Genomic DNA, 15,954 nt, shown 5'->3' with positions numbered 1-15,954 from the left:
CAAACTCTTGTATAAGCTCAATTTCCTTTGGAACATCAGTTCACTTCAAGAAAATTCTGAAACTATTTCAGAGGAAAGTGCTCCATGATGTAGGACTTGGAACTGTGCACACCATAAGTGTTAGCATGGTCAACACAAAGGCCACAGGAGATAATGAAAGGCTGAGGTCAGACAGAACTTGGTCAACTAGTTGCCCAAGTTATTTTCAAAAACTGCTCCTCAGGACAGCTGGAAATGATTGAGAGGGTAATTATATCACCCCATCACACCACACAACTTTCAGACAGGGCGTTGCACATGAAATTTAAGTATTGAATAACTCAATTTTTATACACGACATAAGACACAGCCATGAGTATCACATTCTTACTGGTAGACTTGATATTTGACTGTGGCTAACTCATATTAATCTGGCAATTACAGCTCAAAATGGCAGGGATATACGCGAGATGAAAGCAAACATATTGGACATCAATTTATATTTTTTCTCTTGAATTCAGTTACATTTGTTAAGCAATGCCTGATGCCAAATTGTCTGCCACGATTTTGATACAAATCGATAGATAAGAAACACCAAGGCTATATCCAATGAGAATCAGAAATTTAATAGGTTTTTACCTTCAACTCTCATAATTGTGTATTCCTAAAGTTAAAAAAAAAGCCAACTCCCTATGATATCCAACTTATTGCCACCCTTCTCAGTACCAGGAATAAATGAAACAAAGGTGTCATCAACCTAGATCTTGATCAATTGGGCCAGTAGGCTGGTGAATGGCAGATGGAGTTTAATTTAGATAAATGCGAGGTGATGCATTTTGGTAGGTTGCACCAGGGCAGGACTTACTCAGTTAATGGTAGGACGTTGGGGAGAGTTATAGAACAAAGATCTAGGGGTACAGGTTCATAGCTCCTTGCAAGTGGAGTCACAGGTGGACAGAGTGATGAAGGCGACATTCAGCATGCTTGGTTTCATTGGTCAGAACCTTGCATACAGGAGTTGGGATATCTTGAAGTTGTACAAGACATTGGTACGGCCACACTTGGAATACTGTGTACAGTTCTGGTCACCCTATTATAGAAAGGATATTAAATTAGAAAGAGTGCAGAAAATATTCACTAGGATGCCACTGGGACTTGATGGTCTGAGTTATGAGAGGCTGGATAGATTGGGACTCTTTTCCCTGGAGACTTAGGGGTGATCTTAGAGGTCTAGAAAATAATGAGGGGCATGGATCAGTTAGATAGCCAACATCTTTTCCCAAAGGTAGGGGAGTCTAAAACTAGAGGGCATAAGTTTAAGGTGAGAGGAGAGAGAGATATAAAAGGATCCAGAGGGGCAATTTTCTCGCACAGAGGGCGGTGAGTGTCTGGAACAAGCTGCCAGAGGTAGTATTAGAGGTGGGTACAATTTTATCTTTTAACAAGTGTTTAGACAGTTACATGGATAAGATGGGTAGAAAGGGATATGATCAAACACGGGCAATTCGGACGTGCTTGGTGGTTTAAAAAAAAGGGCTGCATGGACAAGTTGGACAGTTTCCATGTTGTAAATTCTCTATGACTCTAACCTTTTCAGAAAATTGAAGAATATTTTTCAGTTGAGAAAATAAGTATTTAATTGCAGTGCTGAAAGTATTGAAAGCATTTAATTGTAGTGCTGGAGACCAAGTGCTGAAATGTATTTTGTATATTATTACAGTCAATAGAATACCAGAGAAAAGATACATTAAGATAGCCAGACTGTAATTCCAATTGTCTGCATATTAATTCTCATAGGTGCAACTTTCAACTGAGATGTATATTCATGATATTTAAAGAGACAGTCATCATTCATACCGATTACACATCTTTTGTTAATCCTGAAGAATTATTTAGATACGGAGTGCTGCCAATATTATTATAAACTTGAAGGAAATAAGCCAACAAGGAGGTGGATCGAAATTAAACACAGTTGAAGCAAGCACACTGCAGGGTTCCTGAGTGCAAGTGTTGATATTAATTCATCTTCCTTTCTAAGACAGTTCCTCTCTCACCCCACCCCACCAGGTCATGAGTAATCACTCTATAAACAAGAATATTTCAGAAGTACACAAAATCAAACATAGAAAAGAATAAGTAAAATAGGATGCTGAAGTTAACAATGATTCAATGAAACTGTTTGATTTTTAATCAATCAAAATGCCACACTCGGAAGCTCTTTCGAATTTCAAGATGCAACATTATTGAGCAGCAATAAAAAGGCAAAATACTGCGGATGCTGGAATCTGAAACAAAAACAGAAAATGCTGGAAAAACTCAGCAGGTCTGACAGCATATGTGGAGAGAGAACAGAGCCAATGTTTCGAGTCAGGATAACCCTTCATCAGAGCTAGTCTTTTTTGAGTCAGGATGACCCTTCGTCAGTTCTACCGAAGGGTTATCTTTACTCAAATTGTTGGCTCTATTCTCTCCACAGAGGAGCCTCATACCTACTGGGTTTTTCCAGACTTTTCTGTTTTTGTTATTACAGAGTAGCAAGTTAGATTCACATTATTTTCTTTAGGATCAGGCAAAGTGTCTATATGGTGTTGTGTAACTGTCAAGTCAGTTCCACACAGGGAGGAGGAGGATAATTAGGCATTCACTATGAGTGACCTCATGCACCTGTTGGCAGCTGCTTGATGGATGTATGGAAGGGAATAGGTATGTGCTGTCAGAAAACTCTGTAGGTGAAATACAACTTAGAAAAAGGATTATTACTGAACGCACCAAGCAAATGCAATTAGAATTTAAGAACAATAAAGAGGCAAGCAAAAAATTTCCTTACTTGACTCCGTATCTTTCCCTGAACATGATATGGTCCCTGTAAGTACGGTTCACATCGAGGTCAATCTGCCTGATGTCTGGAGATACTGTCCGTGCTCTGCTTTTAAGTTTCTAAATTATTTTTAAAGCAAAAGAGAAAAGGTGGTAAGACATTTGGGAGTTGTCAGCAATATTATCTATTCAAAATATCATGCTAAAAAACTAAACCTACTCTGATACAAATGATTCAAATTCACATTTTGCCAGTGTCTCCAAAACATTGTATTTAATTCATAAAATCCTCACCTATATCATCTTAAAAGCATTCACATTTTATAGAAAGATATGAAGAACTAAATTATAATTTTTAGTGTTTTTTTTTACAATTTTTATACAAGCAGTGATTCATGCTTGATTAGAATCCCATGGGCATCAGTAGCCTTTCACTTTTTTCATCTGAGAGCCTTCAGTTGCTGGAAAATTGCCTGCTCAAAGGAGGAGATAGGGATGTCTGATGGAAAAGGAAGGAGGCAACAAAGGAGAAAACTGCAACCAAAATTGGTCTACATTCAACATCCACAAAATAGGGCTCATCAACACAGGTTATTAGAAACACCAGCTAAAAGGTAAAGAAGAACTTTAGACCCAACACCGAAGTTTTAAAAATACACTCCTGGTTGAGATGAGCTAAATGGGTCAGGGACCAAAGCTAGGCATTCATAGTCTGGATTGCCTCATACCGCACCATGCTGTTCATTTGACTGTTGATTGATTCAGCACTCAAGTATTAGATTACCTCACAATCAAACAGATATTATTTCAATATCCTTTAGGGATACGAGTCAAAAATGCTTCTTCTCCGGGTCAGAGATTTGTGGCCCACAAAAATTAATCTTGCACAGGATTTGTTACCAGCGTAGTACCTCTATCTTGCAACTTGATGGCACTGCAACAAACACTGTACAACACCAAATTCTAAGCATTTCATTAAGCTGAATTGCAGGAAAAACTTGTACAAAACCACCAGGTGAAAATTAGACTCAAGGAAGCATTTCAACGTGGACTGTCATTTTACATTGCCACAGTAGGAATTAGAAACTTTGACTCATTATAACTAAGCTACAAAAAAGTATCTAAACGTAGGACGAATGAAAAACATGAAAACAGATAAGACAATACAAGGATGCCTGCTCAGCACTCAGTAGAACAGAGATGAAAATTCTCTTCACGTCCAGTACACAGTACTAAATAGGTGCACGACAGTGAATACCTTTCCTACCTCAAGTCTGGTGATAACTTCTAAAATAAAAATAGAGATAATAAAATTTCAGAACAATTGACTGGCACATTGTTGACAATGGAGTCAGTACTTTTGATAATCATGGAATCATAGAATCCCTACAGTGCAGAAGGAGGCCATTCAGCCCATTGAGTCTGCACCGACTCTCCAACAGGGCATCTTACTTACCCAAGCCCACCCACTGCCCTAGCCCATAATTCCAAATATTTACCACGTTAACTTACGCATCTTGGGACATTAAGGGGCAATTTAGCACGGCCAATCCACCGAACCTGCACACCTTTGGGGTGTGGGAGGAAACTGGAGAGGAAACGCACTCAGACACGGGGAGAACATGCAAACTCCACATGGACAGTTACTCAGGCTGTAATTGAATCCAGGTCCCTGGCACTGTGAGGCAGCAATGCTAACCACTGTGCCAACGTGCTGCCCACCTGAACCTCATTCAATTAACACCATCGCCATTTAGTGAATACTGAAAATGATTCAATCATTTTGAACTGTCATTTTGGTCCAAGTTTAGGAGTCAAAGCTGAAGATAATATTTCACAATTCTTCAATAGCAACTATAATTTAACACAGGATCCTACATGCCTGTATTACATTTAAAGAAAGACACGACTACTGAAAACTTACAACGTGGTTTTAATTCTAGCAATATAAAATAACTGACTGCAAAATTTTAGTTTATGAAACAAATAATTAACACAGGGATTCGCACACCTGTTTCAGCTAGTTTCTAAGTTCATCCAGGCTTGCCAGAAGCAAGCATCATGGAAAGGGTAAGTGCTTCCCACAGGTAGTAAAAAGAGACAAAGCTCAGAGGGCAGGATGACCCTTCAGCATCTCCTTTGACCCAGTTAAGAGGAGCAAGGACATAGACTTGGGAGAAAATGTACCATAAGCATATCTTTTCAACGTCACAATATGGTCCAAAAGAATTGTCTATTTTCAAATGGGGGGGGCGAGAGAGGGCAGAGATTTGATACATTATCCTTAAATCTCCAGGAATCTGCATTCACCCCAGATCAATGCAATTCATATGGAAAGTCTTCCAAATCCAGCAAATTGTACCTTGCACAAAAAAGTACTTAAATTAGGAAAACAGTGCTCGGGAAACAAATTGTACTCAGAACCTACTCTCCAACTTAAATAAAAACATCATGAAAGATAGCTCAATTTAACTGACAATCAGAAGCAATGATGAATTTAAACAGAATGTTTTGCAGGAACGTACAATGAATCTGCTGCTGCATTATTTTACAATGTTAACATGTCAACTGTTTAAATGAAAACAAATCTACTTTAGCATGATATCTGTTTTTCAAAAAATAATGCATCATCTTGATTGAAAGTCATAAATCAAGTTAGTCAAAATTACAAAGTGTTAGTTTAAATTTATCATGACTGGTTATCAACAGGCTTATCTATAGATATATAGATGCATGGCACATCAACCACACTCCTTCCCGTGCTTTTAACAATGTAGGTAAACTAAAAAATCATGTAAGCATGGCTCTCGTTGAGTTAACAGTTTTAGAAATTGTTTTAAAATAAACTTACATCATACAAGTCTTTTTTCTCCAATTTTATTTTTTGTATTTCCAGAAGCAGAGACCAGACCTCTCCTCTCAGCTGCAGTGGAATTCCCTTATAAATTCTCCGTACAACCTTTGGATCAAAGTTAAAGAAAAATATTTTTGCCAGCTATATTACAGTTACTCAAAGCTTACAACAACATAATGCTTAAATACTCAATGTTCATAATCACCTGAAAAGATGGCTGCAAGTGCAGTTTCGGATGAATAGCTCTTCAATGTTCATTCTGCTGGAGGGAAAAGAGTCTAGCCTTGGCATGGTCTCTCCCAGATACAAAATTCAAATCAACCCTCTGCATTGAGTGATCTGCAACTTAACTGGGATGAAGTCCATGGGAGCTTCAATATACTATGCCATACCAACATCCAACATTTAAAAGCAATATCCGTCATTCTTCTGTAAAGAATGTTGTGGTTTCTGTTACCCAAAGACCACCATATCAAGGTGAGCATTGCTATAGGTATCTGGCACAATTTAAATCATAACTTGCCCAGACCTTGTTTCAATACAGCATTGTACCTTTATAATTAAAATAAATGACTTGCAGACTTGATATCTGCCTAATGTTTCCATTGTAACTTTTGGAAGCAGCACTTCAAGTTTAAAAGTTTATTTATTAGTGTCACAAGTAGGCTTACATTAACATTGCAATGAAGTTACTGTGAAAACACTCTGGCACCTGTTCAGGTACACTGAGGGAGAATTTAGCATGGCCAATGCACCTAACCAACACATCTTTCAGACTGTGGGAGGAAACCAGAGCACCCAGAGGAAACCCAAGCAGACACAGGAACAACATGCAGACTCCGCACAGACAGTGACCTAAGCCAGGAATTGAACCGGGTCCCTGGCACTGAGAGGCAGCAGTACTAACCACTGTGCTGCCCTAAGAAACCATATTATTGCATCTTTCATTTTGCTATAGCACTGTACTGAACTATTCTTACGCAAATAGAAACATGGAAAAGAGGTGCAGGAGTAGGCAATTCAGCCCTTCCCGAGTCTGCACCACCATTCAATATGATCATGGTTGATTATACACTTTCAGTATCCCACTCTCTCCTCATACCCCCTGATCCCTTTAGCCACATGGACCACGTCCACCTCCCTCTTGAACATATCTAATGAACTGGCCCCAACAGCTTTCTGTGGTGGAGAATTCCACAGGGTTCACAACTCTCTGAGTGAAGAAGTTCTTCCTCATCTCAGTCCTGAATAGCTTACCCCTTATTCTTAGACTGTGACCCCTAGTTCTGGACTTTCCCAACATCAGGAACATTCTTCCCTCATCTAGCCTGTCCAGTCCCATCAAGATTTTATATGTTTCTATGAGATCCCCTCTCATTCTTCTAAATTCCAATGAGTACAAGCCCAGTCGATCCAGTGTCTTTATTTATGTCAGTCCTGCCATTACAGGAATCAGGCTGGTGAACCTTCACTGGATTCCCTAAATAGCAAGAATGTCCTTCCTCAGACTAGGAGACCAAAACTGCACACAATACTCAAGGTGTGGCCTCACCAAGGCTCTGTACAACTGCAGCAAGGCATCCTTACACCTTTACTCAAATCCTCTTGCTATGAAGGCCAACATGCCATTAGTTTTCCTCACTGCCTGCTGTACCTGCATGCCAACTTTCAGCGACTGTTCCACCATGACACCCAGGTCACGTTGCACTTCCACTTTTCCTAAATTGCTACAATTCAAATAATAATCTTCCTTCCTGTTTTTGCCACCAAAGTGGATAACCTCACACTTATCCACATTATATTGCATTTGCCAAGTATTTGCCCACTCAGTTAGCCTGTCCAAGTCTGCAGTCTTTTAGCATCCTCCTTATAGCACAAACTACCACCCAGCTTAGTGTTATCTGCAAATTTGGAAATATTGCATTAAATTCCTTCATCCAAATTATTAATGTATATTGTGAATAGCTGGGGTCCCAGCACTGAACCCTGCGGTACCCCACTTATCATTGCCTGCCACTCTGAGAAGGACCCGTTTATTCCCACTCTCTGCTTCCTGTCTGCCAACCAGTTCTCTATCCACGCCAATACATTACCCCCAATACCATGAGCTAAATTTTATGTCCAATGATTATCAATGGTTAAAAAAATCTAAGAATATTAGTTGAAAAACATTATGGCTTCAAATTATTATTTTTTTTTTTAAAAAAAGAACTTATAAATTTCACATTAATTTTCAAGATCTCTATCGCAGCTACTGTATTGATTTCAAAACTGATCATCTTTTTCATTGAATCACTGTAGTTATAATTATAGTTGCCTTATGTTTCAAAAATTAAATTGAGCTATTGCTTATTTTCCAATTGTACCTTCCACATAAATCTTCAGAAATCTATTATTTCATTTTAGCATCAAGGTTGGTTATTTTATATTGAAGTTTTTCAGATCTGTATCTTTTTCATTTTATCTCAGTTACTGAATTGATTTATTACTAGGGGAAAAAAGATGAGATAACTAAAATTAATTTTATATTCCTATCTTTATCAGAAGCTGCTACCTGGTATAATGTGGTACAATCAGCAATAAACAAAGGGTACAGGAAAGTACTTCCAAATTCAAGAGAGAGGCTAAAATCAGGACAAAGAAACATTGAAGTATTTTACATCTATTTCCATCCAAAGATGAAGAAAATCTGTCTGATTTCCAGAGTAGGGGTGAGAAATTTGCAAACAAAGGATACATATATTGTTATAAGCAGGTTAAACCCCCGTTTAAAAAACTATACTATTTGGAGAGAACAATTTGTAGTTAAGTTGAAGATAGTAACTGAAATAAGTTGCGGTTAATAACATTTTTGTATTTTAGATTTAAAAGGATCGAGAACAAGCTGGAAAGTATACATCAATTGTAGCGAGCGTCTAGGAAATTACCATGAGAAATCTGGTGAGGAAACACCTGAAAAGTATAATTTTTGAAAGGGTTTTAGCATGGATGAACATGGATGAAGGACAGTAAGGTCCAGCTTAAACCAACCTATTAATGTTATTAAAAATATGTTGAGTAGAAGAAATATCAGTCGATAGGATTTTCTGAAAATTCTTGACACTGCTAAGATAATGAGTCACAAGGTAGAAAGTCAAACATGATGTGGTGAACAGTAAACTGAGTAAAAAGCTACAAATCGATGGTGGCTGTCAATGGAAACCATGCCAGTTGACAAGAGCATGGTATCTCACAGGTCCATCAGATTTTGAGAGTCCTCCTATTCTTTACATATAAATTTACCTGAACAAGTCAGAAAAGTGAAATCTCACAAGTTTGCAAATTATATACAATTTTCAAGACAATTTTTATATTATAATGTTCATTGTGAGATTTCAAGAAGAAATTAGATATAGCTCTTGGGGCTAAAGGGATCAAGGGATATGAGGCGGGGTGGGGAGTGTTCAAGATGTTGAACTGATGATTAGCCATGATCAAAATGAATGGTGGAGCAGGCTTGAAGGGCCAAATGGCCTACTCCTGTTTCTATTTTCCATGTTTCTATTTTCTGTGTTTAAACATGGCTAAAAATTTCTTCAAGCTGACTTGAGCATTGCTGAAGCTGTCTGTGTTTCTAGGTTAGTTAATTACAATATGCAGAACGTACAGAGTCCAGGACTTTCGCCTTGGAATCAGTGTCAATCCAGCAGCCAGGAATGTGTCCTGCTGCAGGCCTTGGAGTAAATCACTTCTTTAAAAAACTGATGGCTGCAGGGAGGCTGCCCAGCCTTGAAAGCAGTAGGGAAGTCAGTTTTTCTGAAGCAGTAGAAATCTGACTGCATCAAGTGCAGTTCAAGATGAAGATCTTGTTTCCCCAAGAGAGCCAGTGAGTAAGCAAACTGCAAACAAGAGCTTGGGAAATGTCAGTAACACTGTTCAGAGGATGAAGGTGCAGTACTGTAAAATATTCAATGCCCATGGCAAGGTTAAGGTCTGCACTATGAACCATATTTATGCACTGCAGCAGCTTTGATCAGTATGAGTTATTTTCTCTAACCGATTTATTTATTTCCTATGCCCTGAGCTTCTTATGGTAACCCATGAGACTGCAGTTTGTACTTCCTGGATCCTCTTTTGCTCAACACTGCCTTCTTCAGCAGAAGAGTGAAGAGGCAAAACCTACCAAATCCTTCCATATATAAAACCTACTTGTTGTATGTATTTTAAAGTCTTTCCAACACCTACAGATAGTACTTCTGACGCAAGTTTTGGGATATGGTATGCTACCAATATCAATTGTTCATGCAGGCAAATTAACACTTTCGGATTGACCCAAGAACATAAGAACTAGGAGCAGGAGTAGACCATCTAGCCCATCGAGCCTGCTCCGCCATTCAATAAGATCATGGCTGACCTTTTCATGGACTCAGCTTCACTTACCCGCCCGCTCATCATAACCCTTAATTCCTTTAATGTTCAAAAATTTATCTATCCTTGCCTTAAAAACATTCAATGAGGTAGCCTCAACTGCTTCACTGGGCAGGGAATTCCACAGATTCACAACCCTTTAGGTGAAGAAGTTCCTCCTCAACTCAGTCCTAAATCTGCTCCCCCTTATTTTGAGGCCTTGCCCCCTAGTTCTAGTTTCACCTGCCAGTGGAAGCAACTTCCCTGCTTCTATCTTATCTATTCCCATCATAATCTTATATGTTTCTAAATGATCTCCCCTCATTCTTCTGAATTCCAAGGATTCTACTCAGTCTCTCCTCATAAGCTAACCCTCTCAACTCCGGAATCAACCTAGTGAATCTCCTCTGCACCCCATCCAGTGCCAGTACATCCTTTCTCAAGTAAGGAGACCAAAACTGTACACAGTACTCCAGGTGTGGCCTCACCAGCACCTTACACAGCTGCAACATAACCTCGCTGTTTTTAAACTCCATCCCTCTGGCAATGAAGGACAAAATTCCATTTGCCTCCTTAATTACCTGCTGCACCTGCAAACCAATTCCTTGCGATTCATGCACAAGGACACCCAGGTCCCTCTGCACAGCAGCATGCTGCAATTTTTTGCCATTTAAATAATGGTTCATTTTGCTGTTACTCCTACCAAAATGGATGACCTCACATTTACCAACATTGTACTCCATCTGCCAGACCCTTGCCCACTCACTTTGACTATCTATACCCCTTTGCAGACTTTCAGCGTCCTCTGCACACTTTTCTCTGCCACTCACCTTGGTGTCATCTGCGAATTTTGACACACTACACTTGGTCCCCAACTCCAAATCATCGATGTAAATCGTAAACAATTGCGGTCCCAACACTGATCCCTGAGGCACACACTAATCACTGATCGCCAATCAGAAAAACACCCATTTACTCCCACTCTTTGCTTTCTGTTAGTTAACCAATCCTCTATCCATGCTAATACATTACTCGTAACATCATGCACCTTTATCTTATGCAGCAGCCTTTGGTACGGCACTTTGTCCAATGCCTTCTGGAAATCCAGATATACCACATCCACACGGTCCCCACTGTCCACTGCGCCCATAATGTTCTCAAAGAATTGCTGTGTTCCTGGCATTTTGAGACATTACAGCAGTATTGTTCAATTTGAATTTTTCCTTTCAGCAGTATTGCAAAATTGCATAGTTATTTGAATGTCATATCTATTATTTTCAGTGCAGTGAACAGGAGGTCGCATGATATCATGTTGGCACTTGGACTGGTAATTAGTTATTCATTCATCTCCCGTTGTAAGAAACTGAATGTTTCACCCAAAAGAATATCCAGAAACCATATGACAGCAGAATAAGTTGACTGTTTTCTGCAGACAATAATAAATATAAACATGTGTATATAAATCATTTACATATAATATACAGTACTTTAGTCATTACACACTGCAATTTTCGTGTAGTAATCCATTGATTTTGTTAACCATCAGGAGTAAGGCATCGTAACCCCCTGGAAATTAATTACAAGACTCTTGAAGAGCAATTGGTTCTTGCATTTTATCACCAGATGAATCTATTTTAAGTGAATAATTAATTATAATCTAGGACCATCTCAATACTCTGAGAACTAATCAGGGGAGACAATATCAAAAGATGACAGAACAGTCAAAATCTTGCAAAAAAATAATACCATTCCAAGGTCTGCTAAAGAAACAGTTGAATACAGGCTGCAGCATAAATATAACTAAAATCTGAAATAAATTCATGTATTTGGTGATTTGCTGCTTAAACACATTGGGTGTAAAATAATGTTCTAGTTCAGCACTTGAAGTAAATACATACTGGGGCTAAGCAAAGAACAACTGAGCACTCTGGCACTGTTACAACACAACTGTGGTATCTTCCCTTGCTTCTTCGAGACAGTGGTTTGGTTCTCGTTTTGCTGCAAAAATCCAGTGTACCTGATAGCGGTAATTTCTTTAGATATATGCAAAGGACTAAGATCCTATCTGAATGTATTAATAAAGACTAAAATGTCAGAACTTGAATTAGTAAAAAAAATTGTTTCTCAGTTTTATTCTAAGCTATCTTCAACTTTAGTTCATCAAGATTATGGAATCATGATTTTTGAGACACCTTACCGAACATTGAAACAATTGCACATGGGACCCGAAGCTTTTTATCTCTTCCTATCTCAACTACTTTCTTCCTTTTGTCCTGTCTCTTCCCATTTACATCCACGACTCTTCTGATGTCCTCTGTAACTTTAACCGTTTCCAATGTCTTGGCCATAACTACCTTTACCACCATCTTCCAATGTCTTTACATCCCCACAAGGATGGTCTTAGGGATCAATTGCTTCATCCTTGAATTAAGGTTTAACCTGTTTCTATCCACTACCACTTTCCTCCAAGCAGCTGAACCTGCTGTTTGTTAACGGACTCCTCCTTCAACTCCACTCACTTGCTCCAAATAAAGGGTATTGCTATGAATGCAATTTATTTCTTTTACTACTGGGGAGGAGGGGAAATCAGGTAAATAAGATAGAGAGTAGCTGAGTAAAAGATGAATAGCGCCGGAGTTTACAAAAATGCAGCCGCTCCCATGCTTAGATCAATTGACTCCATACCTATTACTTCCCTAACATTTTCCTGTTCTGAATCAAAGTTTTTGACATGAGAAACAAACTATTTCTCTCTCCATAGATATTGCCTGACCTGTGAACTTTTTTTTGTTCTTATCTCAAATTTCCAGCATTCGCATCCTTTTACCTCTAGGTCAGATGCCTTTGCACTGTTAGGATTTGTACCCTAGTTTGACCATAGTGGAAAGTTATGGTGAATATTTTTTCAAACAGCAGACATTTTAACGAACCTCGCCTCTTGGGGATCCGTTGAGAGCCCCTGCATTTTGAAATAGGTTATTTGATTAATCTTCTGCCGCCCATCACCCAGACAAAACCAGAATCCAGTTCATCTACCTACTGTTTCTGGTTCAGATAATTTCATCAACTTCATTTGGTTGTAATACTATCTCGCTTCTTAACAACAGCTAATGTTGCTGATTTCCCTTTTGAGAAACTGGCTACTTGCAGAGTCCATGTTTTATACTCTGGTTGCAGATGGGTGATTTCCATGGCTCAGCACCCAGAAAGAAACATCTTGTACATGATATTCCACAAACGTACAAGTTATGCAGTTTGGTATTAGCACACACATGGGACATCGTGTCTGTTTTTGTTACCTCAGTGTGCTTTGTCCCTTCAATTGTAATTATATTTTTACTCCTGTTTCATTGCAGTGCTTAGTAAGTTCCATGCTAATGCTACGTTGTAGTAAAGCATTTTGAAATGACAAAGCGATTAACAACATTTAAAAAGTAAAATGAAAAAAGACATAACTGTTGACAGCTTTAAACTAAAGCGAAATGCTCAAAGTTTGTTGTTTTCAGTCGTTACAAACTCTGCAGGAAGTTACCAGTCCCACCCATGTTGTGGCAACATATCCTACTAATTGGCTTCAGGGACTTTTAAAGAGTCATAACGTTCAGGAGTTATTTGCCAGTGAAAACTGAAAATGCAATCATTTTGAACAAATAACGTACCAACAAATAATTTACAATTCATTTAATCTTTTGTAATGATTTGAATTTTAATGAAATATTTGGCTAGTGCTGGTATACTGAACGAGTGAGCAGTGTGCTGTTATACCTGTGAAAATATTTCCTTAATATTCCAAATGTAATTGTGTGCATAAATGATGTGATTCAAATGATAAAATATTTGCCTTAAATTGAAGAGTTGTTTTGGCTCATTTGTTGTCCAGAATTCTTGGTTTCCTGATCAGAGTTTTACAGATCCTGGGAAGATTATACTATTCCAATTTACCATAATAATGCCATCAATTTCTGATAGATTTTGCATTCTTGATGAAATTTAAGTTCTTGAAATCTATTAATTTTATGAGAGAGAGCAAAATGTCAGTTACAGAAAATGATAAAACAGAAAATGTAAACAGTTCAACAAAGCACCTCTCTACTACCAGGAATACAAAGAGGCAAAGTTAGCAAATGGCTATTGTCAAAAATAAGCCTGGGTATTTTATAACATTTAAATGTATATGAAACTTGTTACTCTTCCCACCCTTTAGATTTTCGCTGCAGTAAATAAGTCTATGAAAGCAGTAACAAAGTTCCTTTTTAATTGTGAAAATTTAATGGAAGCTACACAAATTATGCCACATAATCCCAAAGGTTTCAAATTTCATGGCTTTTAAAATCTTACCTATTGCTAGGTTTTTAAAAATGTGTAGCATTGAACCCAACAACCTTGCTTCACATTTAATATTCAATGAAAATTAAATCTGACCTAAGTTGTACAATACAATTTGATTTTAGATTCCATGAAAGGCTCATAGCAGCAAAATAGTATATTTTACTTATTTTTCATGTATGATGAAACTGACTGCTCACTGACAATCACTTTGGGTTCTGCCACAGCCACTAAGGTCCTGGCTTCATTACAGCCTTGCTCCAAACATGCACAAAGAAGCTGAGCTCGAGGTGGGCCACGACTGACTGCCTTTGACACCAAGGCAGCATGTGACTCAAGTGTGGAATCAAGGAGCACAAGCAAAGTTGAAGTAAATGCGAATCAAGGGGAGAATCTCCACAGGTTGGAGTCATACCTAGCAGCAAGGAAGATGTTTGTAGTTGCTGGAGGTGAATCATCTCAGCTCCATGACATTATTGCACCAGTTCCTCAGGGATGTGTCCCTGGCCCAACTATCTTCAGCTGCTTCATCAATAACCTTTGCTCCGTCATAAGGTGAGAAGTGAGAATGTTCATTGATGATTGCACAATGTTCAGCATCATTTCAACTCCTCACTTACTGAAGTAGATCATATCTATAAGCAGCAACACCTGAACAATACTCGGGCTTGGGCTAAATGGCAAATAACATTTGCGTCACACAAGTGCCAGACACTGACCATCTCCAACAAGAGAGAATCTAACCATCTCCCCTTGACATTCAATGCTTTACAATTGCTGAATCCCTCACGAACAACCACCCAAGGGTTACCATTGACTAGAACTGAACTGGATCAGCCATATAAACACTGTGACTGAAAGAACAAGGCAGAGACTGGGAATTCTGTGGAGTGTAGCTCACCTCCTGACACTCCAAAACCTGTCTGCCATCTATAAGACACGCATCAGAAGCATGATGGAACACTCTCCACTTGCCTGCAAGAGCATAGTTCCAACAATACTTAAGAACACTGACACCATCCAGATAAAGCAGCCTGCTTCTTTGACACCTCACCCACTTCCTCCACCACCAACGCAGTGGCAGCAGTGTGTGCCATCTACAAGATGCACTGTAGCAACTCACCAAAACTCCTTCGATAACACCTTCCAACCTGCAAGTTCCACTATCTGGGAGGTCAAGGGCAGCAGACACATGGGAACAACACCGTTTGCAAGTTCCCCTCTTAAGCCACACTGACAACTATATAACCATTCTTTCACTGTCACTGGGTCAAAATCCTGCCACTACCTTGCAAACAGTACCATGGGTGCTCCTGCAACAGATGGACTACAGTATTTCAAGGTGTCTAACCACTCTCATCCAATGGGCAATTCGGGATGGCAAATAAATGCTGGCCTAACCAATGATGCCCACATCCCATGAACGAATAAATTAACAAACTATTCAAATTTCTCCCTTAGACAATCACAGTTCAAGAACAGCAAAGTGAGCTAGAGAGATTCGAAAAGGCAGGAAAAAGACATCATGGATCCAGTCAGATCATAATAACATGCCTAGCTGCAGAATCTAGAGCCTCAAGATACAGGGAAGA

At 38.9% G+C, this 15,954-nt stretch overlaps 1 protein-coding gene across 4 annotated transcripts in view; it reads right to left on the bottom strand.

Annotated features, from left to right (window-relative positions):
* The window catches only part of usp6nl (USP6 N-terminal like), a 211,268-nt gene that overhangs the window by 82,283 nt on the left and 113,031 nt on the right, over positions 1 to 15,954 (bottom strand). For all 4 annotated transcript variants that reach the window (XM_078235858.1, XM_078235859.1, XM_078235857.1 and 1 more), the window contains 2 exons: positions 5,648 to 5,755; positions 2,807 to 2,916 (listed from right to left, as the gene is read on the bottom strand). In XM_078235858.1, coding sequence (XP_078091984.1) covers positions 2,807 to 2,916; positions 5,648 to 5,755 — 218 coding nt within the window. The remainder of the gene's footprint in view (positions 1 to 2,806; positions 2,917 to 5,647; positions 5,756 to 15,954) is intronic.

The sequence above is a fragment of the Mustelus asterias genome, chromosome 19, assembly GCF_964213995.1.
Source record: "Mustelus asterias chromosome 19, sMusAst1.hap1.1, whole genome shotgun sequence".
Classification (NCBI taxonomy): Eukaryota; Metazoa; Chordata; class Chondrichthyes; order Carcharhiniformes; family Triakidae; genus Mustelus; species Mustelus asterias.
Note: the sequence above shows the minus strand (reverse complement) of the source record. Positions and strands in the feature narration are given on the sequence as shown.